The sequence below is a fragment of the Mus caroli genome, unplaced genomic scaffold (genome assembly GCF_978045245.1).
Source record: "Mus caroli unplaced genomic scaffold, Mus_caroli_1 scaffold_15, whole genome shotgun sequence".
Taxonomy (NCBI): Eukaryota; Metazoa; Chordata; class Mammalia; order Rodentia; family Muridae; genus Mus; species Mus caroli.
Window position 1 is genome coordinate 4,084,913 of NW_028227270.1, and position 21,192 is coordinate 4,106,104.

At 40.4% G+C, this 21,192-nt stretch overlaps 1 protein-coding gene across 1 annotated transcript in view; it reads right to left on the reverse strand.

The window, feature by feature from the left end:
* Window positions 1–6,963: 6,963 nt before the first annotated feature.
* Window positions 6,964–21,192, reverse strand: part of Emb (embigin) — a 46,650-nt gene continuing 32,421 nt past the window's right edge. Inside the window, exons 5-9 of the mRNA XM_021180514.3 lie at window positions 15,842–15,969; window positions 12,792–13,071; window positions 11,136–11,169; window positions 8,096–8,150; window positions 6,964–7,178 (exon numbers count right to left, since the gene is read on the reverse strand). Of these exons, the coding sequence (XP_021036173.1) occupies window positions 7,161–7,178; window positions 8,096–8,150; window positions 11,136–11,169; window positions 12,792–13,071; window positions 15,842–15,969 (515 nt within the window). The 3' untranslated portion in view covers window positions 6,964–7,160. The remainder of the gene's footprint in view (window positions 7,179–8,095; window positions 8,151–11,135; window positions 11,170–12,791; window positions 13,072–15,841; window positions 15,970–21,192) is intronic.

The following is a 21,192-nucleotide window of genomic DNA, read 5'->3' on the forward strand; positions in this document are numbered from 1 at the left end:
GTGGGTAAGAGCACCCGACTGCTCTTCCGAACGTCCAGAGTTCAAATCCCAGCAACCACATGGTGGCTCACAACCATCCGCAACGAGATCTGGCGCCCTCTTCTGGAGTGTCTGAAGACAGCTACAGTGAACTTGCATATAATAAATAAATCTTAAAAAAAAAAAAAAAAAGTGCAATCTGCAAATTCATCTGGAATAACAAAAAACCTAGGATAACAAAAACTCTTCTCAAGGATAAAAGAACCTTTGGTGGAATCACCATGCCGGACCTAAAGCTCTACTACAGAGCAATTGTGATAAAAACTGCATGGTACTGGTATAGTGACAAACAAATAGACCAATGGAATAGAATTGAAGACCCAGAAATGAACCCACACACCTACGGTCACTTGATCTTCGACAAGGGAGCTAAAAACATCCAGTGGAAGAAAGACAGCATTTTCAACAAATGGTGCTGGCACAACTGGTTGTTAACATGTAGAAGAATGGGAATCGATCCATTCCTATCTCCTTGTACTAAGGTCAAGTCTAAGTGGATCAAGGAACTTCACATAAAACCAGAGACACTGAAACTTATAGAGGAGAAAGTAGGGAAAAGCCTTGAAGATATGGGCACAGGGGAAAAATTCTTGAATAGAACAGTAATGGCTTGTGTTGTAAGATCCAGAATTGACAAGTGGGACCTCATGAAACTGCAAAGCTTCTGCAAGGCTAAAGACACCATCAATAAGACAAAAAAACCACCAACAGATTGGGAAAGGATCTTCACCTATCCTAAATCAGATAAGGGGCTAATATCCAATATATATAAAGAACTCAAGAAGGTGGACTCCAGAAAGTCAAATAACCCCATTAAAAATGGGGCTCAGAACTGAACAAAGAATTCTCACCTGAGGAATACCGAATGGCAGAGAAGCACCTGAAAAAATGTTCAACATCCTTAATCATCAGGGAAATGCAAATCAAAACAACCCTGAGATTCCACCTCACACCAGTCAGAATGGCTAAGATCAAAAATTCAGGTGACAGCAGATGCTGGCGAGGATGTGGAGAAAGAGGAACACTCCTCCATTGTTGGTGGGATTGCAAGCTTATACAACCACTCTGGAAATCAGTCTGGCGGTTCCTCAGAAAATTGGACATAGTACTACCGGAGGATCCAGCAATACCTCTCCTGGGCATATATCCAGAAGATGTCCAAACCGGTAAAAAGGACACATGCTCCACTATGTTCATAGCAGCCCTATTTATAATAGCCAGAAGCTGGAAAGAACCCAGATGTCCCTCAACAGAGGAATGGATACAGAAATTATGGTACATTTACACAATGGAGTACTACTCAGCTATTAAAAAGAATGAATTTATGAAATTCCTAGCCAAATGGATGGACCTGGAGGACATCATCTTGAGTGAGGTAACACAATCACAAAAGAACTCACACAATATGTATTCACTGATAAGTGGATATTAGCCCAAAACTTAGGATACCCAAGATATAAGATACAATTTACTAAACGCATGAAACTCAAGAAGAATGAAGACCAAAGTGTGGACACTGTGCCCCTTCTTAGAATTGGGAACAAAACACCCAGGGAAGGAGTTACAGAGACAAAGTTCGTAGCTGTGATGAAAGGATGGACCATTTAGAGACTGCCATATCCAGGGATCCATCCCATAAGCAGCTTCTAAACGCTGACACCATTGCATACACTAGCAAGATTTTGCTGAAAGGACCCAAATATAGCTGTCTCTTGTGAGACGATGCCGGGGCCTAGCAAACACAGGAGTGGATGTTCACAGTCAGCTATTGGATGTATCACAGGGCTCCCAATGGAGAAGCTAGAGAAAGTACCCAAGGAGCTAAAGGGATCTGCAACCCTATTGTTGGAACAACATGATGTACTAACCAGAACCCCGGAGCTCTTGTCTCTAGCTGCATATGTATCGAAAGATGGCCTAGTCGGCCGTCATTGGAAAGAGAGGCCCATTGGACTTGCAAACTTTATATGCCCCAATATAGGGGAATGCCAGGGCCAAAAGAATGGGAATGGGTGGGTAGGGAAGTGGGGGGCGCTATGGGGGACTTTTGGGATAGCATTGGAAATGTAACTGAGGAAAATATGTAATAAAAATATTAAACATCTAAAAAAAAAGGTAGAAAATATAAGCAGCTATTCTTTTTGCAACATTAAATAGCATTATCATTAATTATATATGTAATAAATCTAATATTTTCATGATTCTCAAATAAACTTTAGAAAAATAATTTGTGATAACATTCTGAAATGAAAATTTTATAACTAATTCTTCTTGAAAATGCCTTAAAACAAGAATATATATATGTATATATATCTCCAACAGTCTATAAACAGGTTTCCACAACAGGTTCCCACTGAGGTGCAAAGGAGTAAGAAATACAGACTATAAATCATTCGTGGAATTAAAAGTACTTGTGCCCATTTTATTTGTACTTTCACACACAGTTAACTTTTGTAGTAAAGGCATAATCTGCCATTCTTGACTTTTTGTAAACACACACACACACACACACACACACACACAGCTAGTACAGCAATGAACCGGAAAATACACAAATCCAAGGAATCGGCCAGTTAGTCCACACAGCAGCAAAAGCAGAATGTTCTCTGCCAGCTTCTTGCTCTTACATCCTGTGCATCCCACTTTCCGAATGCCAGCAAACCCTGTCATCTGAAGATACTTAAAGTAATAAAACTTGAAGCTGGGCAAATGATGCCATTATAGGCACTTCGCCATGGTGGCACTCACCTGACATTTACTGAAATTGGTGATTTCCCTGCCTTACCTACAGTCAGTTATTTCCGTGAAAGCTGATTTCCATCAATCATTCCAGTTTGCTGCTGCACTGTGAGAACAACCACAGAGAAGCCAGCTCCTCGCCATGGGCTAAATGTGAGACCGGAGGGGCCACTCTCCACATCTCCGTGAAGCTGTATATAGTATCCCCTTTCATTTCCAGCGTGTGGATGATAAATGTTATATTCATGCTTACTACTGACAAATCAAGCCAGAATAAAAGTCCTAAATTGGTGTATTCCCCAGCACCATCGTGGGGCCACAGGAATGGTGAAGGGGGTGGGGGGTGCACGGCGGTCTCCCCAACTACAGTAAGATTATTGATCTTGTGCAATGACTGGCTACCTAAAAGACAAAAGATAATTGATAATATCCTCATTTTCTAGGAAGTAATAAATTATCAGTTCAGGGCAGTTGAACAAGGTAGGTCAAGTCAGCTGAGGCCAAATGTGGATTTCAGTTCTGATCATGTGCATCGGGGCAGCTTGGACAATTTTCTCAACGTCTCTAAGCTTGGAATTGCGCGTAGATGAAAAAGAGAAAACAGTGTTTATGTCATGAGATGGAATGAGTATTCAACCAAACACTTCAAAGCAGGTTTCAACAGTGAGTGCCAAGCACATGGCACATACAACAAATGTCAGGGACCAGGACTCAACAATAGGAGGGTCACCGTTAATGGGGAACTTGATTAATGGAACTTGTCACTATCTAGGTTTGGAACAAAGGAAGAAGGGGCACATAGCTTCAGGTCTTTCTCTCGACGACAGAGTAGAATAAATTCATGGGTAATAAGCTGGCACTAAAGTCGTAAGTGTGTAAATATGTGTAACTTAAAATCGCAAAGTGATCAAGTCTTCCTATTTTCACCCATTCGGGAATTTTTTTTTCTCAGAGCATACCACAAGCAGGCACCATGCCATCCAATTAATACTGAAACACATACTTCAAATCATTCTTTCAAGAGCTGAGCCACTGAGAAGGAATTCCCTATTTTTTTTGTGTTGATTTTACTCAAATAGAAAGATTCATTTTCATATGGGGAAGTTTAGTAGCAAGGAATTTGGGGGGAGGGAATTAAGTGCCTTAAAGATGAGGACCAGGAGCAAACTGGTAGAAATGACAGGGTATCTTCTTCTACAGATCAGTTTGATACCAAGTATGCTTTGGATGATCAAAATGTATTAAAACCTTTTGTGACATGCTGCTGATAATATTAAATTCTGAGGTACTGTACAAAACTTGGGGGTGGAAAGATATTAGTGGAGCAAGCACAAATGCCGGATCTCAACTTCCCATACCAAGAAATATAACCACTAAAATCCTGTATAATTAGAGCCAATTTGTTACCTTACTAAAGAAAAGGTAAAAATTAGGTTTATGTGTGACATACACAGTGGCCATGGGACTTTAAGGGCAATAGAAACAAAAACCCACCAGAGAATGTGTGTGGTGTACCTGTACCACACTTGAAGGGTTTAACACAACCTGCTTTTCCATATTTTATTTGCAATCTTAATTGTCATAATTAAAACTAGTTTCCTAAAAATAGGCATAAGTGATTCTTAAAAATATAAGCTTCACACTCCTCCAAATACATTGTATGACACCTGTAACACTTTCCCTGTTGTACCCAGAACTAAAAGTCAGAATCCAGGAAGGAGATCAACCACACAAAAAAACATGGATTTGAGCTGCTACTACCTACCCCACTGATAATGAGAATTTCCTCTAAGCCTGAACATGCTGAGTAAGCAGCATGGGAGGAGCATCAGAGACGGATTCTGGGCTGATTCAAGACAATGGAAGGCAAATGGTGACCAGGGGAAGCATAGTTCTAAGAAATGGCAAAAATGAGCTGCATAAGGTTTGGCCTGACCTGAGACATCAGTGTGAGTCTTTTGTGTTTAAGGGGAAAGACGGAGAAGCACCATGAAAAATGGAGGGATGGACGAGGCTAAGGTAGGGAAACCTAGACCATAGCCTTACAGCTGGTGGAGGCGAGGTGGGAGAGGCCCTGAGGATTAATGAAAGATTAGGAGAGTCAGAGGAACAAACAGCCAGCCAAATAAGGAAGAAAAGAGCATAAACAATTTTAGGTTTGAGCCCGAAGGACTAAGTAGCTAGGGGAAAACAGATGGCAGAAGGAAATATATTTTAACGTAAAACAAATTTAAGATTATCTGGAAAGTTTATGGCATCATTAAATCTAATTATTACACTGGAAAACCCCATCTATTGAAAAGATTAACAGAATTTCCCAGGTGTCCACTTTATAAACTCAGGATAGTTTTCCTGCTTCAGCCTTTGTTTCTTTTACATTCAATTTACAATTGGTCCTCAGACAATCCACTCTTCAATTCCATGAAGCTAGTTAATAGAAGCATTCCATTTTCATCTAACAGTGATAGAATAAATTTTCCAGAAGTACTCCAGAGAGACTCTGAAGGGCCAAAAATGAACTTAAATATTTGACAACTTTTTCTACTCCAAGTTACTGAGATAACTTATCTTTCTTAGAATAATAAATAGCACAGATGCCTGTTAACATTTCAGAGTATTACATAAGTATTTCAGATCATTTTACCTCTCGGTAGCATATTTTTCTCATGAAAACTATTTCAACTTAAATAGAGGTGGCAAAGAGAATAGATGAATCCTCATAAGAAAAGTTACTTCTTTGGATTTTGTATGTATCCAGTCACAGTTACACTGTTTTAAATCCTTGGGTTAAAAATGTTTAGGCTACTTACCCTGCCAGCATCAAGATGAGCTTGTCAAACTAAGCATGAGTTAAGGGTAAACAAATGTGTAGCTAATAAAACTAAAGGGGGAAAAAAGGTAACATCTACCACCAAGAGGTACATTCTAGTTCAGTAAAAATCCACACGTGCAGTTAACATGTCTTATTAGAAAATACTGAATTTTGTTTCATCAACAGACAACAGTAAGCAGCTACCATAACTACCTCCTATGTATTATTTTTGCTAATAAACATTGGTAAACATTAGTCAAATAAGATGCTATGTAATTTTCCCCACCAGAAATCTTACACTTTTCATAACTAACACAAAAGGCATACATTTCTATAGTTTCCATTTTTAAACCAGTGGACTCTTTTAACCCAACCTCTAATCCCTGAATCACCAAGAACCATGTTTTTTTGTTTTGTTTTTTGTAACTACCATCCCAAGTTGGTCTCTCTTTGTAGCCCTGTTTTCCCCGAGGCAGTGTGTCACAAAAGCCAGCAGCACAAGGGACATTTAATCCAACCATCCAAGGCACATTTTATTTCATTTAAAGCCATTGACAAGTTTCCATGTCCATTAAAATGCTGAAGTGATTTGGTTCTACTGAGGTCATAAAGTATCTCAGATACGGTTTTAAAGTTAAGTCTAAGGCATTCGCAGCAACATAAAAATAGTGCACTAGTACTCCTATATGTTAGCCAAAGGAATTATTATTGTAAAACACTAATAATGCATTTTTACACACTTAGCCAGGTATGGTACCAGGAAAGAGATGGCACGTAAAGGCACCCAGAAACCATGAGCCACAAAGGCATGCAGGTAGCGAGCGGTGTTGTACTGTGACCACGTGGATCTGCCCTCTGGACACTATTGAAGTCCAAACCCCAATGGCAAAGAACAAGGAAAATGTCCTACTTAAGGCTGGGAAGCTCTTCGGCTTGGGAGAGAAAGAGCAGAAATGAGTGCAATGAAGATGAGAAGCTCTGGCAATGTAGTGGCCATGGCACAAGCATTTGAACTCCCTTACTTTGCACCATTATTTATATAGCACAAGTTTATCTTAGTGTCTAGACTGCAGTGTAGCCACCGATATTGAAAGCATACTTTCCATTTCCTAGAGAAATCACACTCAACACTGGATACACTTCACATGAAAACTGTGATAAATACTTCTATAGGTAAGATGTCTGGTGGAGGCAAACACTTTAAAGACAACTGGCAAACGCTTCCTCTTTAATAAATTCTTTGGTAATAAACAGATCTTCAGCGATATTTATTTGTGGATTATTAAGTGATTTTGCTGGTGTCAACCCTGTACCCCTGATCGCCCACAGAGGGGAGTTTATTATCTAGGTTACAGCTCACAGAACACAGCTGAAACAATTGACCTTGCTTTAATGAAAAGCAATTACAAAATAAAAGTACATCTTTAGGTAGGAGATGGACTATATTGTTCATAAAGCTACTTCTGTGCACGTTGAGGGCATCTTTGTCTTTTAAAAATCTAAAATAAGGAAGCTGAAGTACAAACTCCAACGCTGTCCTTCTTCCCAGGGCGCGGTGCTCTTTCTGTGTTCACTGATCTGCAGAGTCCTGAGTTCAACAAAGCAGAAGGAACACGTTACGGCCATGCCGCCATATAATAGCTTACCATCACTTTAGCAAAGCAGAGAAGGCCTGGCAAGGGAGCTTGCCAGATAGGGACAAAGCAAGTTCAAACAACGATGAGTTGAGACAATTACTAATCAGTTAGGGAAGTTTGCTATGGTGGATGAATTCATCGCATCAATTATATGGACATATATGGAAATAAAACAGAAAACTACAGAATTTAAAAATCACATGAAACTTTTGAAAGAAACTATATAAAGACCATGAAATAAAGCTGTGTATGATGGTACAGGCATGTAATCCCAGTACTCAAGAGGCTGAGACAGAATTATTATTAACACCTATTCTCTGGTAGAAAAGGATACCATTATTTTTTTAAAGGTTGATTTATTTATTTTATGCATTTGAGTACACTGTAGCTGTCTTCAGACACACCAAAAAAAAAAAAAAAATAAGGGGGTATCAGATCCCATTACAGATGGTTGTGAGCCATCATGTGGTTGCTGAGAACTGAATCCAGGACATCTGGAAGAGCAGTTAGTGCTCTTAACTGCTAAGCCATCTCTCCAGCCCCCGGATACCATTATTTTTGTAAAACTCTATATTTTTCCTAAAACTGTATAAACAAGTATATTCAAGGACAAGTGAACTGGGTCTTTTATGAATCTGAAAAAAAGAGTAAGGTTGGGGCTGGTGAGATAGCTCAGCAGGTAAGAGCACTGACTGCTCAGTCGTGGCTCACAACCATCCATAATGAGATCTGATGCCCTCCTCTGGTTGTGTCTAAAGACAGCTACAGTGTACTTACATATAATAGATAAATAAATCTCTAAATATAAAAAGAGTAAGTTTTAATATATTAAAAATAATCTTTTTACTACCATTTAGAAGTAACTTACAGTTTTTCTGTACCGGGGGACATTGTTTTCTATGCCATTGCTATCATCTGATTTCCTGTGTCAAAAACAAAAAGAAAATACCAGATGTTCACGATGTATAAAATTAAGTCAGTGTAGTATGCACATCATAGCTGAATGGAAACTCTAAAATGTCAGTGTAGACCGAATTCATTCTTCCTTACATTGTTCTACCTAGGAACGATGATTTTTTCCATATGCCATTGCTTAGGGAGGAACTACAGACCACAGGCATGGTAACAAAGACTTGCAAGAGTAGGGCCATGGGCATGTACGTAACAGTAACTCTCACATTGTTCTGAAGTAAGCACGATAACTAAGTCAGGAGCTTTGGAAGTTTGTATGAGGCAGATGTCATAATTTGATGGCTACTGCATTAAATTGGAAGCTACACGTGGCCTCTTGCATCAGAACAAAACTATAACAAGTATGTGCTTTAGATTCTTAAGCATGTCTGAATGAGAAAGTCACCAAACACAGTGAATAGCAGTGGGGATATTATGGACAGGCCTGTGGGGCTCATGGTTACTATTAACCAGTAAAGTCAGCCACCCAACCATGTACGTCACAATTGGAGTATAGATGTCCTGGATGGTCAGACAATGAATCAAATAAATGAGTTACTCTTCTTAAGAGAAGTCATTGGTTTTGATATTATATTTTTATCTTTAAATCATTTTAACAAGAAAGTAAAAGGGACAATGCATACCAAAACACATAGTGTATGTAAAATATCTCAGACATATAACATATGAAAATGTTTTCTGTGAAAAAAAAAATAGTTCCTAACTAAATTCTAGAGTATCTAAAATGAATCTCAGCAAGGGTTGATATAATTGAGCTTAAAGTACCCTTGTTAATGTATACCTAAATGACATTTTCAGTGATGGACCCAACATAATAAAGGAGGGAACACATGATGTGTCTTATTCCAGTTTAAAGTGAAAGGCAGTTTTTTATATTATAGATCGAGTCATGTTGACATTGCTTCTTAAGATGTCGGAGAGAAGCAGTAGGTGGGGTAAATTGTGGAAATAAAAATTAAATTACATGGAACTGGAAGTTCACTGTCAGCATAACAAAGGATGTAGTCCCAGGACCTACTAACTACATAGGAGTGGTCTGAGACACAGGGCATGAGAGGAGTTAGGCAGACAGACAGACATTACAGGGCACAACTACCCTTACTTATAGGAATGGTTGTCACACTTTGACTTTAAGAAATCAGAAAGATGGGCTGGAGAGAGGGCTCAGTGGTTAAGAGTGCTGACTGCTCTTCCAGAGGTCCTGAGTTCAATTCCCAGCAACCACATGGTGGCTCACAATCATCCATAACGAGATCGGATGCCCTCTTCTGGTGTGTCTGAAGACAGCTACAGTGTACCCATATATATAAAATACATAAATCACAAAAAAAAAAAAGAAATCAAAAAGATTTAAGAATTAAAGTTCAACTTAAAATTTTGAAAGCATATATCTTATTGGTTCATTTTACCTCCTATGAATAAACTGAGTCAAAATGCCTCTTTGAGTACATCAAATACTCTACAAGTATGTAAAGAACAGGAGCCTAGCATGGCTGTCCTCTGAGAGGCTCCACCCAGCAGCTGACTCAGACAGATGCAGACATCCACAGCCAAACAGTGGATGGTACTTGAGGACTCTTATCGAAGAAGAATAAGAATCATGTGCCCCGAATAATTCTTGCTCTTTAATAGGCTGACAGGTCATGCCCAGCCTCTGGGATTAGATTGGTAACAGTTGGACAGGCCTCCCCTTTCATGGGCACCTCTCAGCTGTCTTAGTCTGATCTATTAACCCTTGGTTCACAGCCACTGGCTGGCTTGCAGATTGTAGCCCCTGCCTTGGGCACCTTTATTCTCTGGTTTGGAAGAGCAGAAGTGTTCCACCATCCCCCAACCAAAGCAGATTCCCTGGCCATTTTATTCCCAGCTAACCTCAGGTTCTACTCTTGAGAGAGCAGTAAAAGAACAAAACCCGAATCCTCTCCAATGTGATTCTCACAGAACTCTAAGCCAGCGATTTTCAGTGCAGAACCTGAACACCAAGAACACCCAGATGCCTGGCCCCAACCTGAGTGGCTCTGATCTGGGAGATTTGATTGGGCCTGCGCATTGGGATTCCATTGGCCTGAGCATTGTACTCTTTTTTTTTTCCCTTCTATTTTTCTTTGTATGGATACATTGTAATATTTTTCCCTTCTATTTTTTCTTTGTATGGATACATTGTAATGTTTTTCCATTCTATTTTTCTTCCTATGGATACACTGTAATCTTTTTTCCCTTCTATTTTTCTTACAATGGATACATTGTACTCTTTTTCCCTTCTATTTTTCTTTGTATGAATACACTGCAGTCTTTTTCCCTTCTATTTTTCTTCATACACTGGATACACTGTACTCTTTTTTTCTCTTCTATTTTTTCTTCCTGTAGATGCTTTGCCTGCATACATGTGTGTTCCACTTGTAAGTTTGTGCCTCCAGAAGGCAAAGAGAGGATCAAATCCTCTGGACCTGTTGTTATAGACGGTTGTGGGTTGCTATGTGGGTGCTACATTAAACGCATGTCATCTGCAAGAGCATCAAATGCTCTTAACCACTCTGCCATCTCTCTAGCCTCAAGAATATTAGTCTTAAGAATGTTTTCATCAGTGATCAAATACAACCAAGGTAAAGAATCACTTAAAAATTAATACTCATTTCTGGTTATTGTGTACAAAAGTCTGTCCTAACCATTATACTTATAACTTAATTCAACGAATGTACATAGAGTAGTCGCGTTATGAAAATGTTTGTATAAACAAAACAAGAAGTACAGACCAGTAAGTGATGGAGGGGTAGACTGTGTACCAAACTTCAGCATCACACAGACATATATAGGAAACTGCATGCACATCAGCATCTTCTTTTGTCTTCTTGTTTCTAACTACAAACATTTTACTTAATTTCATATTTATCTGCATTTTGTAAAAGTGAAAAAAATAAAAAAATAATAATACTCACAGCTGTTCAATTTGTTCAAATTCTTTCCCAGCATCTGTATGACAACAAACAGAAAAGATATGGCAATTAAGGACATGGTGCTACTTTTACATGTTCAGTTCGACCTGCCCCTAACAACACTATTCAATGGAAGGGGCAGACATGCCACCTTCAGTAGCTATGCCTCCCTCTGCTCCCTCTTAACAGGATGCCAGACTTTACCTGAATCTCTATATCAAGAGCTGTTTGGCAACCTGAGATTATTTTTTTTCCAAAACTGTGATGCCACTGAAGTCTGTTTGGCTTATTGTTAAAGAATTATTTATTATCTTATGTATATGTGATACTGTGGCTATCTTCAGATATATTAGTAGATCCATTACAGATGGTTGTGAGCCACCATGTTGTTGTTGGGAATTGAACTCTGGACCTATGGAAGAGCAGTCAGTGCTCTTAATCGCTGAGACATATCTCCAGCCTGCCACTGCTTTTTTTTTTTTAACTGTATAAAAATCAGAAAATAAATACAGAATAAACGTCAATTTTATCAAGGATATCTCATCCCAACAGATATGGGTTGTAAACAACACTAATGCAGCTTTAACTTTTATAAGAATCTCAAAGAGTTGATATAAAACAGTTTTGAAATGGAGATAGATATAGCTTAGTCATAAAACACTTGGCACAGAACAAGGCCAGATCAATTCCCAGAACCCACATTAAAAGCCAGGAGTGGTAATGCACATTTGTAATGAATGCCAGGGCAGGGACAGGGAAACAAGACGAGACCTGGAGCTGAGTGGCTCACCACTCCAGCCTAATGGGTGAATATCAGGACAGTGAAAGACCATATATATGTCAAAATGAAGTAGACAGCGTTCCTAAGGAAGACACTCAAATCTGTGCTCTGACCTCTAAATATACGCGCGCGCGCGCACACGCACACACACACAATCCCTCTTACACAAATGATTAAAATAAATTATTTAAGTTTAAAAAAATCCTCTTTAATACCACTTATATTAATCCATCATGGTTTTTTGGCTTGCTGTTGTTTGTTTCTGTTTTTGTCTAAATCCCATGTTAACACACATTCCCTAACTGGCCCTTTGTGGCACCAAGAGAAGAAAGATAATTTCAACTGACATTCCTCAAGAAGATGAAACAGTCCAGGCTCACAGAGCATCACCACAATTGTTACAAACCTAAATAATGGTCCAAATATGAAAAATGGCGACAAACCAGTTTTAGTTATTTTGTGTGACTGCATGCATGTATTTGTGTGTGTGCACATCGGCACGTGTGAGTGCAGGTGTGCAGGAGCAGTGCCTGGGTATGAAGGTCACAGTCTGACCTCAGGTGTCTGTTCGGCCTTGACATCCACCCTGACAGGATCTTCTTGCTCTCTTCTACTCTGGATGTCAGGCTGGTTAGCCTAAACTTCTAGACATCTCCTGCCTTTACCTCTCTCCTTTACACAGGAGCGCTGAGATCACAGAGGCTTGCAGCACAAGCTCTGCAGACTTCAATTCAAATTTCTACACTTGTTTAATCACTGCTTTCACCCAGCCAGCCTTCCAGCCCTTCCCCAGAGCTTATAAGTGACTACACTGTGCAAAGCCATATTACACATCATAGTTAAGTTGATCACGAAATAGAAAAAGTAAGAAATCTCACCTGGGTCATTCTTTTTCTTGTGTGTGTACACTTCACAAAGCAGAATGATGGCCACCAAGAGGATGACTTCGGCAAGTATGGCCAGAAATGGCTTGAGGGGCACCAGGAAGCTCAGCACAACCAGCTCATTCTGTTCCTCACTCTCCCCTAACGGGAAGGTGGCACGACACCAGTAGGACCCTCCATCTTCCTCCAAAAGATGCTTAATCTTGAGCCTTGTTTCATTGGCATGGGAACCATTGATAATGTACTTTTCATTCACGTGAGCGTCAATGGGAACCTGAGGCAAGGAGGAGACATTAAAACCCTTACATAATGCAAAGAGATGCACATCCCATGTGATCTAATTCTGAGCAAGGCTGAAAGAAAGAGCCAAGAAAACCACTTACCAGAAAGGGGCATATTAAAATTTATGAGGCATTATATAAAACAGACCTTTAAAGTCCTAGCAGGGTTCTGGTATTCCAGCAGCAAGCAAGAAGAAAAATTTTTATTCAGCTGTGAGAATGTAGCCCTGAATGTCTAAACCTACAGGTAGCCGTCTAGGCCATCATTAGCAACTATTAGGTGAGAATTCAAGGCAGAAAATCATGCCCAGTCATCTTGGGTTTTCATTCTCATGTATGACTATCTGTCCACAAAGACAGACACAAACCATACACCTCTAGTCATTTCTCTGAAGATATAACAGTAACCTGACAACACTCATTCCCTACATTTATGGCCAGTAGCAGCTCCAGTGACCAGTGCTCTGTGATGTCTTAGATCCCAATTCCCCCTTTTCGTATCCCAGTTTCTTTTTCTCCCAGGCTGACTGGCTTCTGAGATCTGCTGGGCTTTCCTCACAAACTCATACCTAAAAGCTGTGATACTTAATCTATTTAAATTAATTTTATTTCGCAGGACTTTCGATGCCTTCACTACTCTCTCACTTGCCCGAGATGTTCAATTAAGCGCTAATCTGCATATAAATGTTCTCAGAAGTTATCCAATGGACGAATTCTCTGCAAATGCATTTGGGAAGAGGGAAAAAAGACTGTTGCCCATCTCTAGGGAGACAGGCAGCATGGCCCATAATATTCATGACAAAAACTACCATATGAATCAGAGACAATAAATCAAAGGGCTGAAGTTTAAGAAAGTTCAGAGCTAATTCTGACAATAGATGATGACTTTCATCTTGAAATGGTACTTGACCCAAAATGTTGACCTGTGTGACCCCTTCGCTGACCCCGTCTCACAGCCGATTATGACCAGGCTCAATGCCAAATTCAAAGGATGATTCATACAGAAAAGCACAAGGATGAGAGAAGAGCATTCTATGACATGAATATAAGTTGACTTAGGCTCCAGCTTGTCTGCTATCACATCTGCATGGATTTATTAGGCTATCTCTTCCAAACACCTCAGCCGATATTTGTTTTTACAATTTATGCGTCAGAAACATTTCCAGCTACCCTGTCCTAATCAGCAATAATACAAAAGGCAGAGGACGCATTGTTTAAGCTGCCTCTAGGCATTTTCTTGAAGCACTAAAGCATTACTATCACAGAGCGTCCAGTTCGTTTCAGGAGGAATTTAACACCTCATTAAAAGATTTGTTGCTTCATGTGCTCCCCATAGAGTTACAGATTTTTTTCCTCAATAGGATTTTAATTTGAATACTCAGTAGCACCAAGGCACGATAAGAGCGCCCCCAGAGTAACATGACCCAAGTTTCAAACTCTTTGTGGCAACCTGGGAGAGGACAGGAAGCCAATGATAATTTACTCATTGGACATTCTTACTGTTTTCTTCCTATCAGCTCTATGAAGTCAATTGTCTTGGATATATAGAGCCTTAAGATGCAGCATTCCACTCCTTTCCAATGTCTACAGTGCCCCCAAAGGCCAATGACCCAAGAGAAACTAAGACCTAAGCTTAAGTGACCAAATTGCCCTTCTTTTTTTTTTTTTTTTCCAAATGGTGATAGTACATTGCATCCTATGTCAGATATTTCAGGAGACAAGCTGCAAAAAGAACCCGGAATTTTGTTTTCTGTTTCTCTAGTAATTGGCAAAAAGTGAGGCTTTTTTATTAAACTTACTTCTAACCTAGTCAACTAGGTAAGAATATTTTGGTTTTGCTTTGTTATAGAGTCTGAGATACCATCAAACTTTATCCATGGCTTGAAAACACAACGACCCTCCTGCTTCACCTTCTCACGGATCTGGGACTACACATAAATAGCCCTACACCAGGCAAGGATTCTCTCCTTTTTTTATTTTTAATTTTGTTTTGTAGCAGGGCCTTGCTATTGAGCTTTGGCTAGTTTGGTTTTAAATGGTTCCATTTCTTTGGTCTAAGTTAAATACAGAGCAAGCCTCCTGTCTCCATTTCCATAGTACTGGGATTATATGCACAAACCATCATGCCTATTCTGAAAATAAATTTTAATTTTCTTTCAAAGAATTTTCTTTCAAAGAATAAATTGCAAAGCCTTAAAAAAAAAACAGTTGAGTATGAGCTAATAGAACACTAAGAGTGTCTTCACACATATGGGAATATCCTGAGAATGCCCAAGGACAACTCCATTTATCACTGTGGTTACTTGGTAATTACCAGTTAGAACAGAAATGTTAGTTTTCCTAGGAATTTTAAGTCAGCTATAATCTAACTTATGAACTAAAAGATTTTTTGTTTGGTTTTCTTCAAAACAGAGGAAAAAAAGATCATTTGTGTTTACATATGTGTGTACCTGTCTGTAAGGGTGTGAACATGTTTTTATGTGTGGATTACATGAAGGCCTCCGAAACTGTCATCCAGTGCCTTCGAAACGTCAATCCACTTGGTTTTTTGAGAGAGTCTCTCATTGAATCTGGAGTTCCCACTCGACTGGGAGGCCAGCAAGCCTCTGGGATCATCCTGTCTCGCATCCCCAAAGCTTGGATTACAAGTGTGTCTCACTCTCTACATGGGTACAGGGCATCCAAGCTCTAGTTCTGGTGCTTAAAGGGCAAGCACATTCACCAAGGGATCTGTCTCCCTAGCCCCAGGAAATACAGTCTTACCTGTGCAGTTTCATTACCCATGTACCAAGTCCAATTTAAAGGAAGACAATCTTGACATGAACACTTCAGCACAGTAGAATCCCCCACGTAAGCGATCAACGGCTTTTTTTTCCCATGAGCTTTGGGTACTAAGATAAAAATCAGGAAGATGTATATTATGGAAACTGTGTAAGCAAAACAAATGTACTCAATTTATGGACATTTTTCCCACATCGTTTCTGACTAATGGATTGTTCTCTTTATGCAATTTTAATTGTACATAAAATGAAACCAATTTGTAGTCTTTAGGAGGCATAGGCAGTAGTGGCTAATAGTAGCAGATGGATGACTTCAATAGAATCATCTGCGGGTGTACAACTGGAAGGAAAGCCTCCAGTGATTAGAACTCTAACCATTCCATGTTTGCAACAAATTATTAAATGCTTGAGACAAATAAAAAGGAGCTGTTCTTTCCTCCCACAGACTGAGATACTGCAACAGTCTCTTCAGAGCTTTAACCCTTAAGTGCATGAACAAAAAGGCAACATTTCCAGGCTAGAAAATAGCCTCAATTGATGCAGATTTGTAAAGAGCCACCAGAGGGAGAGAAAGTGGTACCACAAAGGGGCAAAGGAAAGTCAAGTGGCAGAAGGATGAGGCGCAATGTGGAAGGCATGCCCAGTGTGCACAAATCTCTACACTGGACGCCAGCACTGTCGGGAGGAAAATTAAAGCACAGCAAACAAGAGACTTAGAAACATAGTTACCACATGATTTCAAAACAACATACTAGCCAGGCGTGGTGGCGCACGCCTTTAATCCCAGCACTCGGGAGGCAGAGGCAGGCGGATTTCTGAGTTCGAGGCCAGCCTGGTCTACAAAGTGAGTGCCAGGACAGCCAGGGCTACACAGAGAAACCCTGTCTCAAAAAACAAAACAAACAAACAAACAAACAAAACAACATACTAACGCTAATTATGGTAAATCTCTTAGACAAGAAAGTCTGAAGTATATACAATTAGTAACAATGCCAAGGAACCCGAAGTCAGAAAAATTAAAATTTAAATATCTGCTCTAATAATGCAATGATGAAGAAAAGATTTAGATCCAGGAAAGAAATATTTGACATACATGACAGCCTTGATATACATATGGGTAGAGCATTTTATGCCTGCTATGTTCATATAAAGGGCTAGACAAGGGTTCAACAAGTGGAAAGTGCTCGGTCCATGATAACTGTCACAACGTTCCAATTTTTATTGGATTATGTCCTGATACAGCTCCCTTAATCACGCTTTCCTATAATTAATGGCTGTGCCCTTTATATGTAGTGCCATTAGCAACCTTCGTAAAATAATTATTCTCCTTTGTGGTTTTTAGGTCAGCTAGCCTTTTTGGAGCAGAGGAGAAATGAGTTCTACAGGGGAAAGTGAGGGAGGACTGAACTTCATATGTTCATACACCTTAAGAACTCTGTAGCTATCTGAAATCACTCACGAAGGCTCAAGAGAGTTTCTGTACGATTCACCCAGACCGCCTGGAAAGGGAGATGCCGAAGAGAGATGAATAAATAGGAGAGGAGAGAAAGGAGAAGAGGGAAGAACCATTAGCTCCAGACCCTGAGGAGACCCCTAGTCCATCCAAATACCATACAGGAGACAACTCTTCCTAGAAACCATGAGACAGACTCTTCTACAGTCCAGGCCACACAGCCAAGCACTGGTTAAGATTAGACACGTGCGTTGCGGTTCGGTTCAGCAGGAGTTTTAATGATTTAAACCAGGATGCCCAGCTAGGTCCTTACCAATAACTACAAACATAGCTGGTTTGAAAGATCAGAACAACCTTCTTTCTAGACCTATGTAGTATGTGAAACAGAAGGGATACTTGAATCCTAAGAGTAAAAAGGAAATACCTTCCTTACAACATATAGTTTTTAATGAGAAAATACAGAGAAATAGCAGACAGTAACTTGATAAAAAAAAAAAAAAACAAGAACTAAATAAGAAAGCAATTTTAATCTAAATGGATTTAGGTGGAAAGGAATAAGGGGAAAGGCATCTCTCAGATAGGTGTGCAGCCTTCAAAACAGGCTCCTCCTATATGCTTAGTCCCGCATCCTTTGTCTACTGCAATCACCTCAGAACTCGTTTATAAATCCAGATGGCTCCGACATGGAGGAAACCAACCATTATGAGGAAACTGGAAGCAACTCCCAGATCCAAGGGGAAGAGCAGACCATCTGTCTTGATACTAATATAACAAGTATATTTTAAGTTACTGAGGAGAAGAAAATGACTAAATGTCAAAACGGTAAAGGCTCAACTAAGCAGAATCCCAGAACATTTTATTCTGCTTTGTTTTTTTCTTATGGCAAGATCAACTTCTTCACTAAAAACTGGTGGTGGGAGCTGCCTAAGGCTGGACAATGGTCTATGGGCCGAGGTCTCTGTAAGACTCTACATCAATTCCTTTCTTTCATTCAACACTCCCGAGAGTGCCCTAGAGAACAGAACTGACAATACTTGCTGGTATGGTAGTACACTGACTGGCTGATCTGTTTTCTAGAACTGGAAATTTAGAGAAATAAATAACACCATCGCTATCTACTCTGTTCCCCCTACTCAGATGAACTCACGCCTTCTTCTCTGAGTCATCAACAATAGGCAGAGTTCAGGTTGTAGAAAACAGATTAGTCTACTTTGATTCAAGTTAATAAGTCCTAATTGCCCACACTGTCAAGTCTTCCCAACATTCGCTATAATACAGGCAAGGCTTGTATTCCTGGCTAGCCAACAATCACATGACTTGGCTCCTTTTTATGCACATTTCCCAATCTGTGGTTTTGCCGTGAGGAGGGGAGACTGTAAAGCGGGGGACTAAGCTACAATCAGAAATCCTGACAAAGCACCCTCATGCTCCCAGCTGCACACACACCACCACCTTACCGGACTTCTTCACGAAGCATGTAGCATTACGTACAGCTCTATTATGGTAGCACCATGTTTGAGGGCTGATGGGTTACCCTAGGGCATAGAGGGCTCCCCAATATTTTAGAAGAGGTACCAATTAGAGACCTATGGATCAGGACTTGCCTCACCATTTTCTGAAGCTATGAGGTCCCCTCCAAACCTGAAAGGGAATTGAGCTACAGTTCTCAAGGCCCATGTGGAGAGCAGAAAGGGGAGGTTCTTTTAGAACCCTGGTTCATGGACTTCTTGTGCCAGGCTCAGCTCATGGTTAGGTTAACAGTGTCCTGAAGGGCAAATTCAGAAGCCCAGCATTGGTCAGGGTCAGTGTTTGCTCTCCTGGGCTCTTTCTCTTTTAGATACTCTATTTTCTAAACCTGGCACATGTTTCAGTTAGGGTTTCTTATTGAGGTGTTTAAACACCATGACCAAAAGCAACTTGGGGAAGGCAGGGTTTATTTCAGCTTACAACTCTCATCATGGAGGTCATACTCCATCACCAAGAGAAATCAGGACAAGAACTCAGAGCAGGATAAGAAGCTAAAGGAAGGAACTGTTGCCAAGGCCATGGAAGAGTGCTGCTTACTGACTACCTCCCCATGGCTTTCTCAGCCTGCTTTCTACAGCACCCAGGACCAACAACCCAGGGTTAACACCACCTACAGTGAAGAGGGCCCTTCCACATCAACCAACAATCAAGAAAATGCACAACAGGCCTGCCCACAAACCAATCTGGTTGGGTTGGGGGGACTTTCTCATTTGAGGTATTCTCTTTCAAAATGATTCTAACTTCTGGTAAACGGACGCAAAACTAGTCAGCACGCCATGCTTCCTTCTCAAAATTAGGCCATGCTTTAGCAGGAAATTATGTGTTGAAATATGAGCAAAAGATTGACAAGTTTTGACAGAGATTGAGGGAATAGGATGTTGAGGTTTGGTCTTAATGCTAAGTGTGGGCCCCCAAGACCTGGCTGTTCCAGAGATGAGTCTGCACACATATACCTTGGCCCCCAAATTACTTGTGATTGGTAAATAAAGATGCCAGCAGCCAGTAGCTGGGCAGAAGAGATGTAGGTGGGGTTGAGGTTTCCCAGGCTTGGGGATCAGAGAGGAACCATGAGGAGAAGAAGGTGCAGAAGAAAGAGAAGCTGCCATGGGTTAAGAGTAAAGAAACTGTGGCCCCAGGGGCTGGACAATTAAGAGTTAAGAGCACCCCAGATGAAACATAGTAAGTAATAATTCAGGGTTATCAACAGGAAAGTAGATTCTAACAGCATGGAGGGTAGGCAGCTGCCCAGCTTTTGTACTGTTTAAGGCTTGGTGTAAACATAAAGGCTATGTGTTTTTAATCTGGGAACTAAATTTTCCAACACGGGTAGAAACCCTGGGTTGGGATTACTTTCTACAACAGGAGAAACTGTTTTTTCAGTAAGGCTTTGTGAAGGAGATGCTCAGGACACATAACTGGCAGCGAGGAGGGCTAGTCAAGACAACCGGGCAATCTGTAAGAGCTGGATAAGAAGCCATGACTGTGACCTTACACTGGCCCATCTGAATGCTGGGAAAAGGCTACAGCCCAAGTCAGTGACATCGGGTGACAACTCAGAAACAGAGAGCAGTTCAGTGTTGAAAACAAAATCCTTTTTCTCTTACTCTCTTTTGTGTCTCAACTGTCAATCAAACAGAAATTTAGAACTTAGCTGAACAACATACGTTTTCTAAAACTGCCCGGCTTCCCACCATCTCTGCTTGGCTCAGTGTGACTATCAATAGCTGTATAGAATTGAATTTTATACACACACACACACACACACACACACACACACACACACACATATATATATATATATATATATATGAAATGAGTTAGGAACTCACTGGGTAGTTCTGGCTGGCCTAGATTTCACTAGATAAACTGGACTGGCTTGAAGATATCTACATGCCTCTGCCTCCAGAGTGCTGAGATTAAAGGCATAAAGCTACCACTTCGGAGCTAGGAGGTTTTTTATCTGTACTGAGGATCAGTTTGTTCTGGGCTACTCCTCATGTCTAAACACACGAATTGATACAAGGGCAGGGCGATAGTATTCTAGTGCACCTTCTTAGTATTTTGAAATTTTGAGTAAAGTGGGACACATGGGGGGTGGGGAGGTCTCAGGACCGGATGGTGAAATTTCTAACTCAAAGTAGCATCTGGAAATCTTGGATTGAATCTACTTAGTCAAAGTCATAGCTGTCCAAAAGTTACAAAAATAAAGCTTTGTGCTTGTACCTTCACAGGCTAGAACACTGGCCCAAAGTCATGCTCATTTCAAGGGCAACTAGACATTATCATTGGAACCAAAGGCAGCTAAGGCAACTATGGGTGACAGTCAGGCTATTAGGAAAATTCTCAGGGAAGGC